This window comes from Lasioglossum baleicum, unplaced genomic scaffold, assembly GCF_051020765.1.
Source record: "Lasioglossum baleicum unplaced genomic scaffold, iyLasBale1 scaffold0213, whole genome shotgun sequence".
NCBI lineage: Eukaryota > Metazoa > Arthropoda > Insecta > Hymenoptera > Halictidae > Lasioglossum > Lasioglossum baleicum.
Window position 1 is genome coordinate 180,710 of NW_027469273.1, and position 20,526 is coordinate 201,235.

Below are 20,526 nucleotides of genomic sequence, written 5' to 3' on the forward strand. Positions count from 1 at the left end.
ATTAATTTCATTCATGAATCAGGCGATCGTGGGCCAAACCGTTCTAGAACGTTGCCACATTCTTCGAGACTCGAATGGGCAAGTCAATATCTTCATATCTCCTGTGAGTCCGAAAGTGAAACGATATTTTCCTGAAATAAATGCACTGAAGAGTTATGGCAATGGACCCCTTAATTCACGGTATGAATAATAAATTGCAGAGTGAAACCACTGAAAACCGTTACCAATTGGTATAACGTCTAACTCCCTTCGGAATACCTTATCTTCCGAGAAGATAACCCGCCGTATAGAGTGTAACTTCTTGTTCAGAGAAACACATTAGTTTGCAGTTTAGCGACTGGCACCATAATTTTGTGTATGACATAGAAGATCGAGGATCAAAACGTTCCAGAACGATACCACATTCTTTGAGACTCGATCGGCAATGTCAATAGCTTAAGGTATCCTTGGATTCCGAGAGTCAATCCAGGTATTCCTGGAGTATGTCCGCTGAAGAGAATTGGAAATGCACACATTATGCCACGATTTCAATATTAAAGTAGAGCGTCAAATCGTTTGAGAGCGTTACCAATTCGCATGAAGCGCAAACCTTTTACCGATGGCCTCACCTTCCAAGCACCTAACCAGATGTAGCGAGTATCATACTTAGTTCTCACGGAAACAAATTGGTAGACGTGTTAGCAGACAGACACCATATTTTCATGTATAAATATCAAAATCGAGAGTCAAACCGTTAGAGAAAGGTTCCAGCTTCATTGGCTGTCGAAACGCTAAGACAATAGCTTCACCTATCCTGTGACAGTAATAGTCAAATCAGGTATTCTGGAAGTCAATCCGCTGTACAATATTGGTGGCAGACACCTTAATTCACGATATGAATATTAAAGTCGACCGTCAAACTACTGCAGAGCATTACCTGTTTTTATAGTGTCTATCATTTTACCGAAAGCCATACCTTTGGGGCAGATAACCCACCGTATAGGAAGTATAACGTCGTGTTCAGAGAAGCAAGTTCGTCTACATTTTAGTGACGCGCACCTTAGTATCATGTGTGAATTCGAAGATCCGGGGTCAGACGATCGAGAACGTGGCCACCTTCATTGAGATTTGAACTGCTAAAGCAACGGGTTCATTGACAGTCGAACGGGCAGGATTATAGCTTCAGCCATCCCGTGACTCCGAGAATCAAACCTAGTATTCCAGGAGTAAATCCGCTGAACGGTATTTATAACAGACTCCTTAATTCATGGTATGACTATTAAATTAGAACTTAAAACCGTTTGAGAACGTTATCATTTGGTATAACGACATACTATTAACCTGATACCTTACCTTCAGAGCACATAATCTGCATTATCCTGGGTATAACTCTGTGTTGAGCGATACAAGTTAGAAGACATTTTAGTGACGGGCACCTTAACACTCCGGGATACAGATTGACTCTATACCATTAGGCATCGTTTTACAACGGTATGGCAGTCTACTCTAATATTCATTCGGTGAATTAAGTTGTCTATTACCAAAACTGTTTAGCGAATTTACTCCCGGAATACATGGTTTGACTCTCGGAGATACAGGATAGGTGATCCTATTGACTTAGCAATTCAACTCCCAAAGAAGCTATTGTGTTTGCTGTTCAAATATCATGGAAGGTGGTCACGATGTCAAACGGTTTGATCCTGGATCATCAAATTCATACGTGACAATAAGGTGCCCATCACTAAAATGTATACTAATTTGCTTCTCTGAACACGAAGTCAAACTCCCAATATAGCGAATCAGCTACATGCAAGGTAAGGTCTTCGGTAAAGTGTTTGACTCTATATGAATACGTAGAGTTCTACAACGAACAGTGAATGATGGTACGGCAGATCGACAACACTACTGTATGGTCACAGTTAATTTCTAATTTCTCATTTTTATATTTATATACTAGTACTGCAATTTTCTGTTATGGTAATTACAATTTTTTTCGAAGTTGTCAATTGTTAGTTGAATAAATTATGTTCCTGAATACAAGTATCTTTGGAAATGGTTCAGTGCACGTTCATTACATCATTTTGTTAAACTCATTGTTATTTTATTGATTGTCTGTATACAGACCTACGCTTCCAGAGCGACACAGCTGCATTGGTCCTGTACTTGCGTACGGCAGATCGGAGCGGTATATTGGATGGTCTTCATTGATTTCGTTAACGATGATTTTGAGCCGTGTGCATTTTGTCCCAATTTTCCCATTTATTTACACATATTGAAATTTAATGTTATGACATTTTCGATTTTCATCTAAATTTTCAAATTATATTTTAAGGAATCGTATTTTTTCAGCAAAAGCGACTTGAGAATTGGATGAGTGCACGTTATGACATTATTGTGTTAAGCTATTTTCATTTCATATCATAGTCTGTATATGTTCCTACGCTGTCGGAGCTATACCGCTGGCGCTGTCTTGTATTAGCGTACGGCAGGTCGGGCGACACTACAGGATGGTCTCCATCAATTCCTTTATCCATCGACTTTATCCTTCGACACGACTGGCGAGGTCCTGTTTGTAGCCACGTACGGCTGGTCTGGGCGTCTCTACTGCATGGTCTTCGTTAATTTCTCCAACCATGATATTATATGATACCGCACGCATCTTTTTCCAGTTTTCCATTTACTTATATATACTGTAATTTGCTCATATGATATTTTCTATTTTTTGCGTAAATATCAATTTTTATTATATATGATAGTATTTTCTTGGAAGAGTATCCTTGGAATTAGTTGAATGCACGTTTATGACGTTATCTTATTGTTGTTTTATATGATTGTTTTTGTAGGTACCAACGCTTCCTGTGCGACACGATTGGAGAGGCCTCGTAGCTGCGTTCGGTAGATCCGAGCGACACTACTGCATGATCTTCGATAACTTATCTAACCATGATACCGTACAGCATGCATTCCTTCCCTGCCTTCCATTTAATTATACATTTCATAGTAAAAGTGTCCTTGGATAAAGTTGGGTTTACATTTATGACAGTATTTTGTCAAGCTATTTACTTTTTATACGGTTGTATGTATGCGGATCTACGCGTCCGAGGCGTCACGGCTGGAGTGGTTATGTAGTTGCGTTTAGGATATCGGAGCGGCATACTATGTGGTCATCGTTTATTCGTTTAACCACAATATTGTACCGCATTCCCTCTTTCGCAATTCACTGTTTATATAGGAATACCGTAATTTACTCTTACGATATCCTTAATTTCCTCCGATGTTTCCAATTTTAATTTTAAAAAATTATAATTCATATTAATCGTATCTTTGGAATTAGTTAAGTGTACGATTATGATAATACTTTGCTATACTTACTGTTATTTTATACGGATTCCTGAATGCGCCTCTACGCAACAGGAACGACACATCTGTAACGGCTTTGTAGTTGCGCACGGCAGATCGGAGCGGCATACTGGATGGTCTTCGACTTTCGTGTAACAATGGCTTTGAACCCTATCCATTTTTTCTTACGTTTTCCATTTATTTCTACGTTCTGTAGTTTGCTGTTATGAAATTTTCTATTTTCATCGAAATAACAAACCTTTATTTTAAAGAACTGTATTTCTTAGTAAAAGTGTCTCTGGTATTCTTCCGGATCTGCTTTTCCGGAGCGGCACGGCTGCTGTAGTATTGTAGTAGCGTTCTTGAGATCGGTGCGTCACTGCAGTATATTCTTTGTACATAATTTTAAACTTAATATTGTACAATATTAGTCCTTTCGTAGTCATGTATTAAATTTCATATGCCCCAATTCAGTGCTATGGTATGTTCGATTTGTCATAATTATAAATTTTTTTTTACAGATTTGTAATTCGTAGTAATCGTGTCTTTGGAAATAGTTGAGTATACATATATGACAATTTTATGTCAAGCTTATTATTAGATTATATGATTGTCTATATGCTTACCCACGAGTCCGGTGCGACATGGCTGGATTAGTTTTGTAGTTGCATTCGCTAGAGCGGAGCGACAGTGCTGCTAGGTCTTTGATAATTTCTTTGACCTTGGCATTGTACCGTTTGCACTCTGTCTCTGTTTTCTGTTGATGTGTATATAATGTAATATACTCTTGTGATACTTCAGATTTTCTGCAAAATTTCATGTTTTTAATCTCTGAAAATGTATCGAACTTGAAAAGTGCCTTTGGAATTAGTTGAGTGTACGTACATGTCGATAATTTTTTAATCTTATTGTTATTTCATCTGACTGTTTCTATACGTACCTTCGCTGTCGGAGTAGCACGACTGACGTAATTACTTCTTGTAATTACGTACCGCAGATGGAACCGGCACTACTGGATGGTTTCCGATAATTTCTTTAACCATTATTTTAAACCGTTTTGTTCTCTTGCAGTTTTTTACCTATGTAAAAATAACGTTATTTACTGTTACGATATTTCCGATTCTTTTTTAAATTTTAAATTATCAGTCGTTATTATAAAAAATTGTATTCCTTGGCAAAAGTGACTTTGGAATTAGTTGTGTTTACGTATATAACGATATTTTGTCAGATTCATTGACATTTTATATGATTGTCTGTATACGAACATACGATATCGCTGCAACACGGCTAGTGAGGTATTGTAGTTTGGTACGGCAGAACGGATCGGCACTACTGATTGGTCTCTAATTATTTCTACATCCATCATATTGTACCGTATGAATTTTTGCTCAATTTTCCATTTATTTGTGCATTCTGCAATTTACTGTTGTGATATTTTCGATTTTTCTTCAAAATTTTCAATCTTTATCTGAGAAAAATGTACATCTTAGGAAAAGTGCCTTTGGAATTAGTTCAGTCTACCCGTATGTTCAACTAATTGTTATTTTTTATGATTGTGTGTGTACGTACCTACGCTGTTTGCGCGAGACGATTGGCGAGGTCTTGTACTTGCGTACGACAGAACGGAGCGAGCCAACTGAATGGTCTTCGATAATGTTTCTAACCTTCATATTGTACAGTAAGAATTTTCTCCCAGTTTTTCATTTATTTGTACATACTGTGTATAACTGCTATGATATTTCCACTGCTCCTAAAAAATACAATTTCCGAGATAAAGACTTGGAGGGTTAGAATAAAATCGGAAACATCATAACAGTAGATCACAGAATCTGGAAATAAATAGTGAATATCGAAAGAATGTATTCGGCACAATATCAAGGAAAGAGAAGTTAACGAAGATAATACCGTAGTGTCGGTCCGATATACCGAACGCAACTCCAAGGCCATAACAGGCGTGTCGCCCCGGAAGCGTTTGTACGTATAAAGACAATTATGTAAAATGAAAATAAGTTTCATCATAATGTTGGCATAAACGTACAATCGACTAATTCCAAAGATACTATCACTGATAAATACAATTTTTTAAACCAAAAATTGAAAATTTTGAAATGAACTGGAGATACCATAACAGCAAATTACCGTATGTAGATATAAACAGAATACAGAGGAATAATGTACACGGTACAATATCAAGGTCAAAGAAATTATCAAAGCCCATACAAAATTGTCGCTCCGATATTCCGCAACTGCAAGAGAACTCCACCCATGTCGCTCCGGAAGCGCAGGTACGTACACGCAAAATCGTTAAAAATATCAACAAATATGGAAAACGGATGACATAAACGTACACTCAACTGATTCCGAAGTCACTTTTCATAAGACGTACAATGATTGATATTAAAAATTGGGAATTTTGGAAAAATTCGGATGTATTAAAATGGTAAATTGCAGTATATATAAATAAATGGAAGTATGCGAAGGAATGCATGCGGTAGTATATCAAAGTTAAAGAAATTAACGTAGGCCATACAGCAGTTGTTGCTCGGACCTAGCGAACGCAAGAACAAGACCAATCCAGTCCTGTCGCTCCGGCAGCGAAGGTACATATAGAAACATTCACACAATGTAACAACAAATAATACAAGATATGGTTATAAACGTACACACAACTAATTCCAAAGACACTTTTACTAAGAAGTACAATTTTTTATACAAAGATTACGGAATTCTAAAAAACATCGAATATATCATAACTGTAAATTACAGCATGTTAAAATAAAAAGAAAGCTGCGTGGGAATGCATACGGTACAATATTATGGACAAAGAAATTAACAAAGGTCATCCAGTACTCCCGACCGATCTGTCGCACGAAACTATTAGACTTCGCTAGTCGTGTCTCTCTGGCAGCGTAGGAGCGTATAACATCAATAATTCAAAATAACAAAGAATTTAACATAATATTGTTATAAGCGTACGCACAAATAATTTCGTAGACACATTTGCTAATGAATACAATTTATTGTACTAAAAATTGAAAATTTTGATAAAAATCGAAAATATCATTAACTAAATTAAAGTATGCATAATTAAATGGATGACTGGGCAAAAATGCACACGGTACAATATCAAGGTTCAAGAAATTAACGATGATCATGCAGTAATGTCGATCCGATCGGCCATACGAAACTGCAAGACCAGTCCAGGCGTGTTATTCCGGCAGCGTAGGTTCATATAGAGAGAAACCTATAAGATAACAATGAATTTAACAAAATATTGTCATAATCGATCACTCTACTAATTCTATCGCATTTGCCCTAGTAGATGCAATTATTAAAACAAAAAGGTTGAAGTTTTGAAAAAAAAATTGGAAATATCATAGCTGTAAGTTACAATAAGTATAAGAAAATGGTTAACTGGGGAAGTTGACTACGGTAGATCATCAAGTTTAACGCAATAAACGAGGGCCTTCCAGTATGCCGCGCCGATTTGGCTTTCCCAACTGCAACAACGCTCCAGTCTTGTCGCACAGGAAGCGTAGGTACGTATACAGACAATCGTATAAGACAACTGTAAGTCTAACTAAATAATGTCATAAACGTACACTCAACTATTTCCATAGACACTTTTACTAAGAAATGCAATTTTTGATATTACCACTTGGAATTTTGTGTGAAATCGAAAATATCAATGCAGTAAATAACGGTATGTAGTATTAAGCAGAAAACTGCGAAAGAATGCTTACAGAACAATCTTATTGATAAAGTAATAAACAATGACCATGCAATATGCCGCCCCGATCTACAGCACGCAACTACATTACCACTCCAACAATGTCGGTTTGGAAGCGTACGTGCTCATACAGCCAATCATATGAAGTATCAATGGGGGTAACGAAATAATATCATAAACGTAAACTCTAAGAATTGCAAACACATTTTCATTATGTCATACAATTTCTTCAAATAAGAAACGGAAATTTTGAAAAAAATTGAAAATCTTAGTACACTAAATTACAGTATGTGAAAATAAATGGTAGAATTGGGCAAAAATGCATACGGTACAAAAGCAGGGTTAAAGAAATTAACGTTGACCATACAGCAGTATCCCTCCAATCTCCCAAACGCAACTACATGCTCCGGCCAGTCGTGTAGCTCCAACAGCGTAGGTACTTATATAGTCAATCATATCATATATCAATATTTTTAACAAGATAATGTCATAAACGCGTACGCACAACAAATTTCAATGGAATTTTTACTATGAAATACAATTTTTTTTTACGTAAAATTTGAAAATTTCGAAGAGGAACGAAAATATAACAACAATAAATTACAGTATCTATAAATAAATAGAAAACTGGGGAAAGATGCATATGGTACAATATCAAGGCAATAGCAATTTCCGACGACCATCAAGTAGTGTCGTTCCCATCTACCGAACGCAACCACAAGACGACTCCAGTGGGATCGTGCCCGCAGCGAAGGTACATATGGAGACAATCATATAATATAACAGGTAATATAACAAAATATTGTCACAAACGTATGCTCAACTAATTCCAAAGGCACTTTCCATGAACGATTCAATTTCTGAAATTAAAAACTTGAAATTTTGGAAAAAATCGAAAATATCATAACAGTACATTACAGTTCATGTTCAGATATAGAAATGAGTCTCCATTTTAGTGACTGGTACCTTAACTTCATGTGTGCATTAGAAGGCCGAACGTCAAACATTTCGAGAACGTTACCATCTTATTTCAGAGACGAACGGAAAAGTCAATAACTTCAACCATCCTGCGATTTCGAGTGTCAAGTCAGGTATTCCGGACGTAAATCCGCTGAACAGTATTCGCAATAGTATTGGCAATGTACAGAGTCAAACAGTAGTAGAAGTTTACCAATACGTAGAGAGTGAAGCTGTCCACAGAGGGCATTTATTCATCGCTAACTTAACCCGTTGTATCGATAGAATAACTACTAGTTCAGAGATACAAATTAGTATGTATTTTAGTGACGGACACCGTAATCGCGTGTATGAATAGGAAAATCGAGGGTCTATACGCTAAAGAATGTTGCCACCTTCTGTAAGAGACAAACGGCTATATTAATAGCTTCACCTGTCCTGCGTTTCCGATAGTCCACCCGGGTATTCCGGGAGGAAATCTGCTGAACAGCGTTAGCCATGGACAAATTAATACACGGTATGAATATTAAAGCAGACCGTCATACCGTTGTAGATCGTTACCTATTTATATAGAGTCAAACTTTTTACCGAAGGCCTTACCATCCGAGATGCTAACCCGCTGTATCGATAGTATAACATCGTGTATAGTGGATAAAGTTGCAAGAGATTTTAATGACGGGCACTTTAACTTCATATATGAATTATATGATCGGGAGTCAATCCGTTTGCGAACTTTATCACCTCCTTTGATAATCGATCTTCTACGTCAGTAGCGTCACCTATCCTATGATTTCCGATCGTCAAATGAGGTATTCGAGGAGTAAAGCTGCTCTACAATATTGGCATACCTGCTTCACGGTATAAATATTAAAGTACACCGTCAAACCGTTGTAGAATGATATCTATTAGTACAGATTCAAACTTCTTACCGAAGGTCTTACCTTCTGCGATCCACACCTTCCTCATCGAGAGTATAGCCTCGTGTTTAGAGAAGCACAATAGTATACATTTTAGTGACGGGCGCCTTAATTCCATGTATGAAGTACAAGATCGAGGGTCAGTCCGTTACAGAACGATACCACCTTCTTCGCTAGTCGATCAGATAAGTCAATAGCATTAGCTATCCTGTGGTTACGATAGATAAATCTGCTACACGGGGGTAAATCCGCTGAAGAGTATTGGTAATAGATACCTCAGTTCACAGTTTGAATGTTAATGCAGACCGTAGAACCGTTGTAGAACGCGTCCAATTGCTATAAAGTCTAACGTTTATCCATAGGGCTTACCTTCCGCGAACCTCACATGCTGGATCGAGAGTATAACTTCGTTTTCCGAGAAAGAAATTATTTTATATTTAAGTGATGGGCAACTTAATTTCATGCATGCATTAGAATATCGGGTGTCAAACCGTTCGAGATCGTTGACACTTTCTAGCATAACTGAATTGCGTGTCAATAGCTTCACCTACCCTTGTGACTCCGAGAGTCATGCCTGAAATTCCAGGAGTTAATCCGCTTAACCGCATTAGCAATAGACACCATAATTCACGGTTTGAACAATAACGTCGAGATTGAATCTGTCGGAGATGAGTTTCAATTTGTATAGAACCATGCCTTTTAACGAAGGACTTACGTTTCAAGAACATAACTCGCTGTATCGATATAATAATGACGTGTCCAAGGAAACACATTAGTACGCATTGTAGTGATGTACACCTTAGTTTCATGCACGTATTATAAGAGCGACCGTCAAATCGTTCTACAACGTTATCACCTTCTTCGAGAGCAGAAGTTCTAGATCAATACCTGCACCTATCCTGTCATTCCGAAGGTCAAACAAGGTATTCCTGGAGTCATTCCGTTGAATACTACTGGAACCGGACATCTTAATTCACGGTATGAATATTAAGGTAGAGCCCCATACCTCTGTAGAGCTTTATCTATTGCATTGCTGTCACATCTTATTCAGAAAGCCTTATCTACCGCGAAACAAACCCGCCATACAGAGAGTACAACAACTTTGTGCTCAGAGATGCACATTACTTTTCATTTTCTCGGCATGCACCTAAATTTCAGGTACGAATAAGAAAATCGAGAGTAATGCCATTCAACAACGATTTGCAAGTCGCATAGCTAAGTCAATATCATGGCGTATTCTGTGATTCCGAGAGCTGCTCAAGTTATTCCTGGAGTAAATTTGCTGAACAGTATTGACAATAGTCGCCTTATTTCACGGTATGATTATGAAAGTAGAGAAAATCCGTTCGACTACCTTTCCAGGTCGTATATAGTAAAACGTATTACCGAAAACCTTAATTTCGGCGAACGTAGCTCGCAATATAGCGAGTGTAACTTCGTGATCAGAGATACAAATTAGTACACATTTTATTTCGGGGCTCCTATATTTCATGGATCAATATGAAAATCCAGAGTCAAACCCGTGGAGAACTTTACCACCTGCCTTAAGTGTCGGACAGAGCTATGTCAATGGCTTCACCTATCCTGTGATACCGCGAGTCAAAGAAGGTATTCCTGGGGAAAAGGAGCTGAACAGTTTTGCAATAGACACCTTAATTCAGTGTATGAATATTAAAGTATAGAATCGTACTGTCGGTTAAAATTAACAATTCCTATTAAGCCATTTCTTTCACCGAATACGCTACCTTCCAAGAACGCAATCCATTGCAGCGATTGTGTTCTTTAGTTTTTACGTTTTCAAATTATTATACACTTTAGCAGTCGGATACACTACCTTCATGCATATATAGGAATATCGAGGGCATGCCATTCGGGAACATAGCCAACTTCATTGAGAGCGGCACAGCTTTTTTTTTGTTTTTTGATGCGGGGGAATCTTCAGAAGATGTCCCGGCCCCCTGAGGGAGGGGGCGGGGGTCTGTCGGATTCGTTCCGACTAAATCCCCGCGGTGGTCCGCCGTCTCCGCTAAGAGGAGCGCCGGGTATTGAAGCGTCAGGCACGGAAGCCGTCCGGCACTTCCCCACCGCTCACCTTGCTGAGATCTTCTTCGCGCGTTGCGTTTCAAGCTCTTGGCTCTTCGGCAGTGCCGCGTGGACCACAGTGCGAAACCGACACCACCTTGGAACGCGATCCCCGAGAGGTCGGTCCCTCAACCAACCACCCCGCGATCCCCATTGGCGACGGGAATGCAAAGGACAGGGACAGCCTCGACCGGCAGGGGCTCTTCCCCGGACGTTATCCGACCACGTGAGACTAACCTCCGGCGCGCGCTCAGGCGAGCCTGCGTCGCGCTCGCCGGAACCGCCTTCCGGAGCCAGAGCGGGCCTGGGCTCCTCCTGCCCGGCCACGCTCCGCTGCGTCCTTCTGCAGCATCACCTGCTCGCAGAAGGAGGCCTCAGCTCGCCAATTCCTCTCGGGCTGCACCATGTTAAGCACGATGGCGAAGGGCGAGTGGTCCCACCATACAACACTCTGCAGTGCCCGTTTTTCAACTGTCCAGGCCGGACAGTCCTCCAGGGTGTGCTGCGCGGAGTCCAGCTCCGCGTCGCAGAATCAACACCCTGGCGTATCCTCTCGCCCGAACTTGTTGAGATACTCTCCGAACCACCGGTGTCCGGAGAGCACCTGCGTGAGGCGGAATGTCCGCCTGCCCCCACTCTTCATCCAGGCGTCTAGGACCGGGACGATGGCTCCGACGGTCCTATGGCGGAGGCTCGCCTGACGGCTTTGCCTCCGTCTCCAATCTTCCAAACCGGCCCGTCGGATATCCTTAGTGATGTTATCCGCTTCCACCGGTCCTAGACTCGGGAGCCCGCTCGGTCGACGACGCACGATGTCGTAAGTTCTGGCCTCCATTCCCGCCAGCAGATCCAGCGGCAGGAGGCCCGCCAGTACGGAGACCGCCACGTGTGAGACGGTGCGATACCCCCTCACCACCCTGATGGTCAGTCTGCGTCAGGCGCTAGCGAGTCTGGCACAGCTTTTGCGGCTGGCCATCAGTTCCGCGCCCATACCGGGGCTTCGTACAAGGCCATCGAACGGATGACCCCGGAGTACAGGCGGTGCACTCTCTCGTCCGGCCCTCCGATGTTCGGGAGGTGCCGGCACAGTGCCACACCCGTCTGTTCGAGGCGAGGGGCGAGCTGCTCGAAGTGGTCCTCGAAGGTCCATCGGCCGTCCAGCAGGAGGCCGAGATACTTCATCGTATCCCGGATCTGGACTGCCTTTCCACCCACGTAGACCGATCTACTTCGTACGTTGCCCGACGGTACTACCCGCTTCGTCCCGCCGAGGAACCAGATCGCCTGGGTCTTCTCCGGCGAAACACGGAATCCCAAGCGTTCTATGGCATTGACCACTATGGCCACTCCCAGTTCGGCGAGCAGGGTCGTCCTCCCGTACTCGCGACCGCTCGCCGTGACGAGGGTGTCATCCGCGTAGCAAGTAACACTCACCCCATCGGGGAACGAGCCATGCAGCACTGTATCGAACGCTAAGTTCCACAGGATCGGACCCAGTACCGACCCCTGTGGGACCCCCCAGCGCATCTCTCTGCCCACAGTACCGCCATGTACTGGGGCACCTCGTGCCGCTCCAACGCCACCCTGACGGCAGTCCAGGGCAGGGGATTAAACGCGTTGGCGTTGTCGAAACTAACGGGAAACATCACCCCGCCCTGATGGACGACCGTCTACGACACGGACCTGATGCGCTGAATTGCGCCGACGGACGACCGCCCCTGCTGGAAACCGAACTGTCGGTCATCCAGATCCGGACCAGCTCCCGAGAGGTAGTCCCTCAGCCCCCTAGCTACCACCCTCCCGAAGAGCTTCCCACCCTCGTCCAACAGGCAGATCGGCCTGTACGCCGCCGGAGACTACTGGGACCTGCCCACCTCCGGCAGTAGCACCGCCTTGGCCCTCTTGTAGCACTCCGGAAACTTGCACTCCCGGACGCACAGTGTGAAGAGGGTCCCTACTCGACTCGAGGACCCAGGCGCGTCCAGGGATCCCGTCCCGTCCCGGCGCCTTGGATCTCGCTCCAATTTCCCGTATCGCTTGGCTCATCTCCTCGGATGTTACCCCACGATCATCTGTCCATCCGACTTCGCATCGCGTCGTCGGGACCTCCTCCGCTGTCATCACCATCCCAGGTGACGCGGGGAATAGGGCGTTGAAGGCCCGCTTCGCGAAGGCAGGCTCCATGCTCTCCGTAAGCGGCGGAGCCCACCGCCTCACTCGGCCTAACACGACGCGATACGGACGACCCCACGGTTCCCGATGAAGCGTTTCTAGCAGAGTCTTCCACTCGGAGGATCTCGCCTTCTTGATCGCCCTGCGCAGGCTCTTGTTCGTGCACCTGCACACCCTGCGCAGGGCAGACTCCTCCTCCGACGTGGCCGCTCTTCCGCGTCTGGCCCGGGTGTACCGGCGGCGGGCTCGATTGGCACTTTCCCTGAGAGTCGTGAGCTCGACGCTACACCAGTACACCGACCTAGGTGGCTTCTTCGTTGCCCGTGGCATGGCAATGTCGCACGCCTCGGTCATGGCTCGCTTGAGCACCGAGACCTGCGCGTCGACGTCACCCGCCGGGCCTGGGGACCAGTCCGCCGCGTGCACAGCGTCCCCGTCCATGCGCTGCAGCTGCCACCTCCGAGCCGAGTCGATGCCGCCTCTTCTTACCTCTTCTCGACGACGCCGGTCCGGGCCCGGGGCGCGGTGCCGCATGAGGATGGGTATATGGTCGCTCAGCAACTCGATCTTCTCTTCCACTCCCCATGCGGTGAGCCTCTTCAGCGCGGCCGGCGAGGCGAAGGAGGTGTCCACCACGGACTCCCCCGCCGGCCTCACGTACGTGCTAGCTCCGCCCCTGTTGAGGATCCTCAGATCCAACCGGGCTGCGCATTCCAGGAACGCCTTGCCTCTCGCGTTGGTCCTCCGGCACCCCCCACGCGGTGGCGTGGGCGTTGAAGTCCCAGAGGACGATCACGGGCCAGGACAGGTGGTGGTTCACCGCTTACTGTCCATGCAATCCTCGTCCTCCGCGACCGTGCGGTTGGGCGAGACGTAGCAGCCCACCTGTACGACGCCACCCCACCGGAACCTCACATGGCCTTCCCCTTGGTGCTGCGGCGTGGCGATCGGGTTGCGGGCTGTGTCCCACCACACCATAAAGAGTGGCACAGCTACGTCAATACCTGCAACTACCCTGTGATACCGATAGTTAAACCACGTATACTAGGAGTACATTCGCTATACTGCATTGACAATATAAACCAAAACTCTTGGCATGAGCATTAGTGTAGGAAGTCAAATCGTCGGGGAGCATTACAAAAAGTTATAGAGTCATTCTATTTGCAGACTACGTTACCTTCCGAGAACGTATCCCGCAGTATCGAGAGCATGACTTCGTGATAAGAGAAACAAATTAGAAAACATTTTAATTACGGGCACCAGGACTTCATGTATGATCTAGAAGATCGAGGGTCAAACCGCTCGAGAACGTTGCGCCCTTCTGTTAGAGTCGAACGACTATGTCAATACGTTCACCTATCCAGAGCTACGGAGAGCCAAACCAGGTAATCCTGGTCTAATCCGCTGTACAGTATTGGCAATAGACCGCTTATTTCACGGTATGAATAATAATGCAGAGCATGAAACCGTTGAAGAGCAGTACCTATTCGTACAGAGTCAAAAGGTTTACCGAAGGCCTTACCTTCCTAGAAGCTAACCAGCTCTGCAGAGGGTGTGGCTTCGTGATCAGAGAAGCAAGTTAGTATGAATTTTAGTGACAGTCACCGTAATTTCATGTATTGCTTATTAGATCGAGGACCAAACCGTTCGAGAACGTAACCACATTCATTTAGAAACGAACGGCTAAGACCATAGTTTGACGTATTCAAATATTCTAAGAGTCAAACCATGTATTCCTGGAGTTAATGTCACTAATTGGCTACCCTGAAGACTGAGCAAGACACTTGCTGCAGCGGTTGGGGCTTCTCGGAATGTATCACCCACGGTAAAAAGTTTGACTCTAAATTAAAAGACAAAGCTCTGTAACCGTTGGACGCTCAACCTTCATATGCATACCGTGAAATAAGCTGTCTATTGCCAATATTGTCCTGCGGATGTGCTCCCGGAATACCTGGCTTTACTTTCGGAATCACAGAATAGCAGTTGCTATTGTCTCAGCCGTTCCACTGTCAGCGAACATGGAAAAGGTCTCAACGGTTTGACCCGAGATCTTATAATTCATGCACGGAACAATGGTGCCTGTCTATACTATGTATACTAATGTGCTTCGCTGGTCTCGAAGTAATACTATCGATGCAGCGGGTGAAATTCGTGGAAGGTGAGGCCATTGGTAAATCGTTTGACATTACGCTAATTGATAACGATATAAAACGGTTGGACGCTCTACATTACTATTCAAACCGTGAATTAAGGTGACTATTGCCAGTACTGTTCGGCGGCCTTAGTTCAGGAATACCTGGTTTGACTTTACCAGCCACAGGATAGGTGAAGCCATTGGCGCAGCGGTTGGTGTCTAATAGAAGGTGGCAACGTTACCGAGCTGTATGACCCTCGATCTTCTATTACATACATGAAGTTAATGTGCCCGTCACTGAAATTAAAACTAGTTTCATTCTCAGAACCCGAAGTTATAGTCACGATGGAGCTGTTCAGATTCGCGGACGTAAATGCCTCCGGTAAACGTTTGACTTTGTACAAATCGGTATCGTTCTCAAACGGCTTGACACGCTACTTTAATATTCAAGCCGTGGAATAAGGTGTTGTTTGCTCATACCGTTCCGCAGATTTACTGACTGGATACCTGGCCTGACAGTCGGAATCACTAGTTATGTAAAACCATTCACATCGCCGTTAGTGTCTAAAAATGGCGGTGTCGTTCTCCAACGGCTTTGCTGTCGATTTTTATATTTATTCATGAAATGTGGTGTCCGTCTGCCAACACGTCGACTAATTTGTTTCTGCGAACAATAAGCAAGACACTCGATACGGCGCGATCGGATCTCGGACGGTAAGGTAATCTGTAAGAATAATGACGTTATACTAATTGCTATCGTTGTCGAACGGCTTGACGCTCCGTTTAAATACCCAACCCGTGAATTATGGCGTCGGTTGACCACACTGTTCATTGGATTTACGCGCGGAATACCTGGTTTGGCTCTCGGAATGACAGGAAAGCAGAAGCTATTGTCATAGACATCCCACTATCAGAGAATGTGGTAAAGCTCTAGAACGGTTTGACCCTCTATCACCTTACTCATACATGAAACTAAGGTGCGAGTCGCTAGAATGTCTACTAATTTGTTCCTCTGAACACGGAGTTATACCATCGATACAGCTGGTTAGGCTTTCGGAGTGTAAGGTCTCCAGAAAAACGTTCGACTCTTAACAAAGTGGCAACGCACCCAAACAGTTTGATGCTCTACAATAATACTCAACCAGCGAATTAATATACCTGATACCAATACTGTTCAGCCGATTTACGGCCGGAATACCTGCTTATACTCATGCTATCACAGGTTAGATGAAGATATATCGGGGTCTTGCAGATGTACACTGCAGCTCGAAGCGGCATTACTGTATGATTTCAGTTAATTCCTTATCCTTGATTTTGTACCATATGCATTCTGTCACAGTTTTCTATTTATTTATAGATATTGCAATTTACTGTTGTGATATTTTCGATTATTTTTCGTAATTTTCAATTTTAATTTTAAGAAATTGTATTTCCCAATAATTGTGTCTTTGGAATTAATCGAGTATACGTTTATGACATTATTCTGTTAAACTTATTGTTATTTTATATGATTGTCTGTGTACATACCGACGCTCCCTGTGCGACACGACTGGAGTGGTCTTGCAGTTGCGAAAGGCAGATTGGCGCGGTACACTGGAAGACCCTCGTATATTTCTTTAAGCTTGATTATGTACCGTTGTCATTTTACCCAGTTTTCCACTTTCTTATACATACTGTAATTTACAGTAATGATATTTACCATTTTGTTTTTAAACTTCAAACATTTGTTTTAGCAATTACATTTTTTAGGACAAGTGCCACCGAATTAGTGGAATGATTGTTTATGACTATATTTTGGTTACTTGATTGTTATTTTATAGGATGGTCGCAATAGGCACATACGCTTCCTGTACGACACGGCTGGATTTATATTGTAGTTGCGTTCACATGATCAGAAGGAATGCGAACGGTACAATATCAAGGTCAAAGAAATTAACAAAGACCTAACGGCACTGTGGCTCCGATCTAGCGAACACAACTACAAAGCCAATCCTGTTTTTAAACACTATATTGTATAGTTTATATTCTTTCGCACATTTACATTTATTTCGACATACCGTAACTTACTGTTTTGATATTCTCCATTTTTTTTTCAAAATTTTCGATTTCTGATTGAGAAAAATTTCATTTGTTCATAAAAGTGTCATTGGAGTTATTTGTGTGTACGTTTACGACAATATTTTATTAAGTTCTTGGGCATGTTATCGGATTGTCTCTATATGTATCTGCTTCTCCGGAGCGGCACGGCTCCTGTGGTCTTGCAGTAGCGTTCATTAGATCGGTACGTCACTGCTGTATGGCCTTTGTACGTATTTTTAACCTTAACATTGTACAGTATTAATTCTTTCATAGCCAAGTATTAAATTTTGTATGCTGTAATTCTCTGTTATGGTATGTTCGATTTGGCAGAATTATAAATTTTAGTTTTGGGATTTGTAATTCTTAGTATACGTGTCTATGGAAATAGATGAGTGTACATATATGACAATTTTCTGTCAAGGTTGTTGATAGATTATATGATTGTCTATATGACTGCTTACGCGTACGGTGCGACATGGCAGGATTGGCTTTGTAGTTGTGTTCGCTAGATCAGAGCCACAGTGCCGTTAGGTCTTTGTTAATTTCTCTGACCTTGATAATGTACCGTTCGCATTCCTTCTCTGTTTCCTGTTGATGTGTACATACTGTAATTTAATGTTACGATATTTATTTTTGAAATTATTAAGTTTCAAATTTTCAATTCCAGAAATTGTATCGTACATGAAAAGTGCCTTTGGAATTAGATTATCATACGTTTGTGACATTTTCATGTTAATAATATTGTTATTTTATGTGATTGTCTGTGCACGTACCTACGCATCCAGGGCAACATAGTTGGCGTGATCTTACAATGGCCTATGTTCATTTCTTTAACCTTGATATTGTACCCCTTTCTTTCTTTCACTATTTTCAACTTATTAGTACACACAGTAATATACTGTTGCGATTCTTTCGATATTTTCATAATTCCCAATTTCTAAAATCAGTCATTGTACTTTTCATGAACTGTGCCTTTGGAATTTGATGAGGGTACGCTTCTGATCATATGTTGTTGAATTCTTAGTTATTATATATGATAGTCTCCTTATGTACCTACACTGCCGGTGCGACAGCACTGGATTCGTCCGTTGTTGCGTTCGCTTGTTGATATACTAACGTATGCATTCTTTCGCATTCTTCCATTTATTTATATAAACTGCAATTTACTGTTTTAATACTTACGAATTTTTCCAAAATTCACAATTTTTAATATCATTCATTGTACATTTTATGAATAGTGTCTTCGGAGTCAGTTGAGTGTACGCTTATGTCATCAGTTCTCTATATTTGTTGATATTTTAAACGATTTTGGGTGTCCGTACCTACACTTCCGGATCGACACGGATGGAGTTCTCTTGGACTTGCGTTCGGAATATCGGCGCTACAGTGCTGTATGGTCTTTGATAATGTCATTGATCTTGACATTGAACTGTGTGCATTATTTCTCTGTATTCAGTTTTTATCTACATACTGTAATTTACTGTTATGATGTCTCCAGTTCTTTTCAAAATTTTCAATTTTTGGTTTAAAAAATTGTATTTATCAGTGAAAGTGTCTTTGGAGTTAGTCGAGTGTACGTTTATGCCAATATTATGATGAAACTTATTCTTATTTTACATAATACTCTTTATACGTACATACGCCTCAGGCGCGACGAGCCTGTTATTGTCTTGCTGGTGCGTTCCGCATATCGGACCGCCCCTACGGTATTATCTTCGTTAATTTCTCTGACCTTGATATTGTGCCGAATGCATTCTTTCGATATTAAATATTTATTCCTACATTCTGTGATCTACTGTTATGATATTTCCGGTTATATTCGAATCCTCCAATTTTTTTTTCAGAAATTGTATTTTTTAGGAGAAGTGAAAATATTACAGCAGTAACTTACGGTATGTACAAATAAATGAAAAACTGGGAAAAAATTCTTACTCTGCAATATCAAGGTTAAAAACATTATCGAAGACCATCCAGTAGTGTCGCTCCGTTCTGCCGTACGCAACTGCAAAGCCACTAAAGCCGTGTCTTTCTGGATGCATATGTGCTCATACAGGCAAACGTATGTAAAAACAGTAAATATAACAAAATATTATCAAAAACGTGCACTCATCTATTTCCAAGGTCACTGATCCTATAAAATACAATTTCTGATGTTAAACATTTGAAATTTTGAAAAGAATCGAAAATATTATAGAAGTACATGACAATACGTCGAAATAAATTGGAAACAGCGAAGGAGTGCAAACAGTACAATATCAGAGCTATAGAAGTTAACCAATACCATATTGCAGTCTCGCGTCTATCCACCGTACGCAACTACTTGCCCGATCCAGGCGTGTCGCTTTGGTAGCGTAGGAACGTATACAGACAATCATGTACAATAACCATAAATAAAACAAAATAATGTTGTAATCGTACACTATACTATTTTCAGGAACACCTTTACTGAGAAATACATGTTTTTCAAATTACGAACTGCAAATTATGGAAGAAATAGAAGATATCCGAAGAGACAATTGCAGGATGTATTTATAAATGGGAGACTGGGATGAAATCCATACGGAACCAAATCAGAGTTAACGAAATTGACGAAGACCATCCTGCAGTGCTGTTCCGACATACCGAAGGCATTGCAACTCCCGTCCACTCGTGTCGCTCCGGAAGCGTAGGTACGTGTACAGACAATCGTGTAAAATAACAATAAGTTTAACAATATAATGTCTTAAACGTGCACTGAACTAGTTCCAAAGACACTTGTATTAATGTATCCAATTTTTTAAACTAACAATAGAACTATAGAACTAAGAATTTCGAAAAAAATTGTAATGAACATAACAGTAAATTTTTATATTTATATACAAATACTGCAAACAGTAATGTTGCGCTATCTGCCGTACATCATTCATTGATCGAATATTATATCAGGAGGTCAAGCCATTGTAGAACTTTACCCAATCGTATACAGTCTAACTTTTTACCGTAGGCCATTCTTTCCGAGAAGCAAGCCCGCTACATACAGGGCATTACTTCGTGTTGCGAGAAGCAAATTAGTAGACATTTTAGAACCTCAATTTCGTGTATGCATAAGAAGAACGGAACTCAGACTGATCATGAACATTACCGCCGCCTTTGAGAGT

At 42.1% G+C, this 20,526-nt stretch overlaps 2 protein-coding genes across 2 annotated transcripts; both read right to left on the minus strand.

Annotated features, from left to right (window-relative positions):
• Nucleotides 1-11,979: 11,979 nt before the first annotated feature.
• On the minus strand, nt 11,980-12,650 carry LOC143220130 (uncharacterized). The gene is made up of 2 exons (XM_076445864.1): nt 12,509-12,650; nt 11,980-12,464 (listed from the first exon to the last, which is right to left on the minus strand). Exons 1-2 carry the CDS (start codon nt 12,648-12,650, stop codon nt 11,980-11,982), a joined length of 627 nt encoding a protein of 208 aa, XP_076301979.1.
• Nucleotides 12,651-12,789: 139 nt separating this feature from the next.
• On the minus strand, nt 12,790-14,154 carry LOC143220131 (uncharacterized). Its single transcript, XM_076445865.1, has 2 exons — nt 14,004-14,154; nt 12,790-13,880 (listed from the first exon to the last, which is right to left on the minus strand). Exons 1-2 carry the CDS (start codon nt 14,152-14,154, stop codon nt 12,790-12,792), a joined length of 1,242 nt encoding a protein of 413 aa, XP_076301980.1.
• Between the last annotated feature and the right edge of the window lie 6,372 nt (nt 14,155-20,526).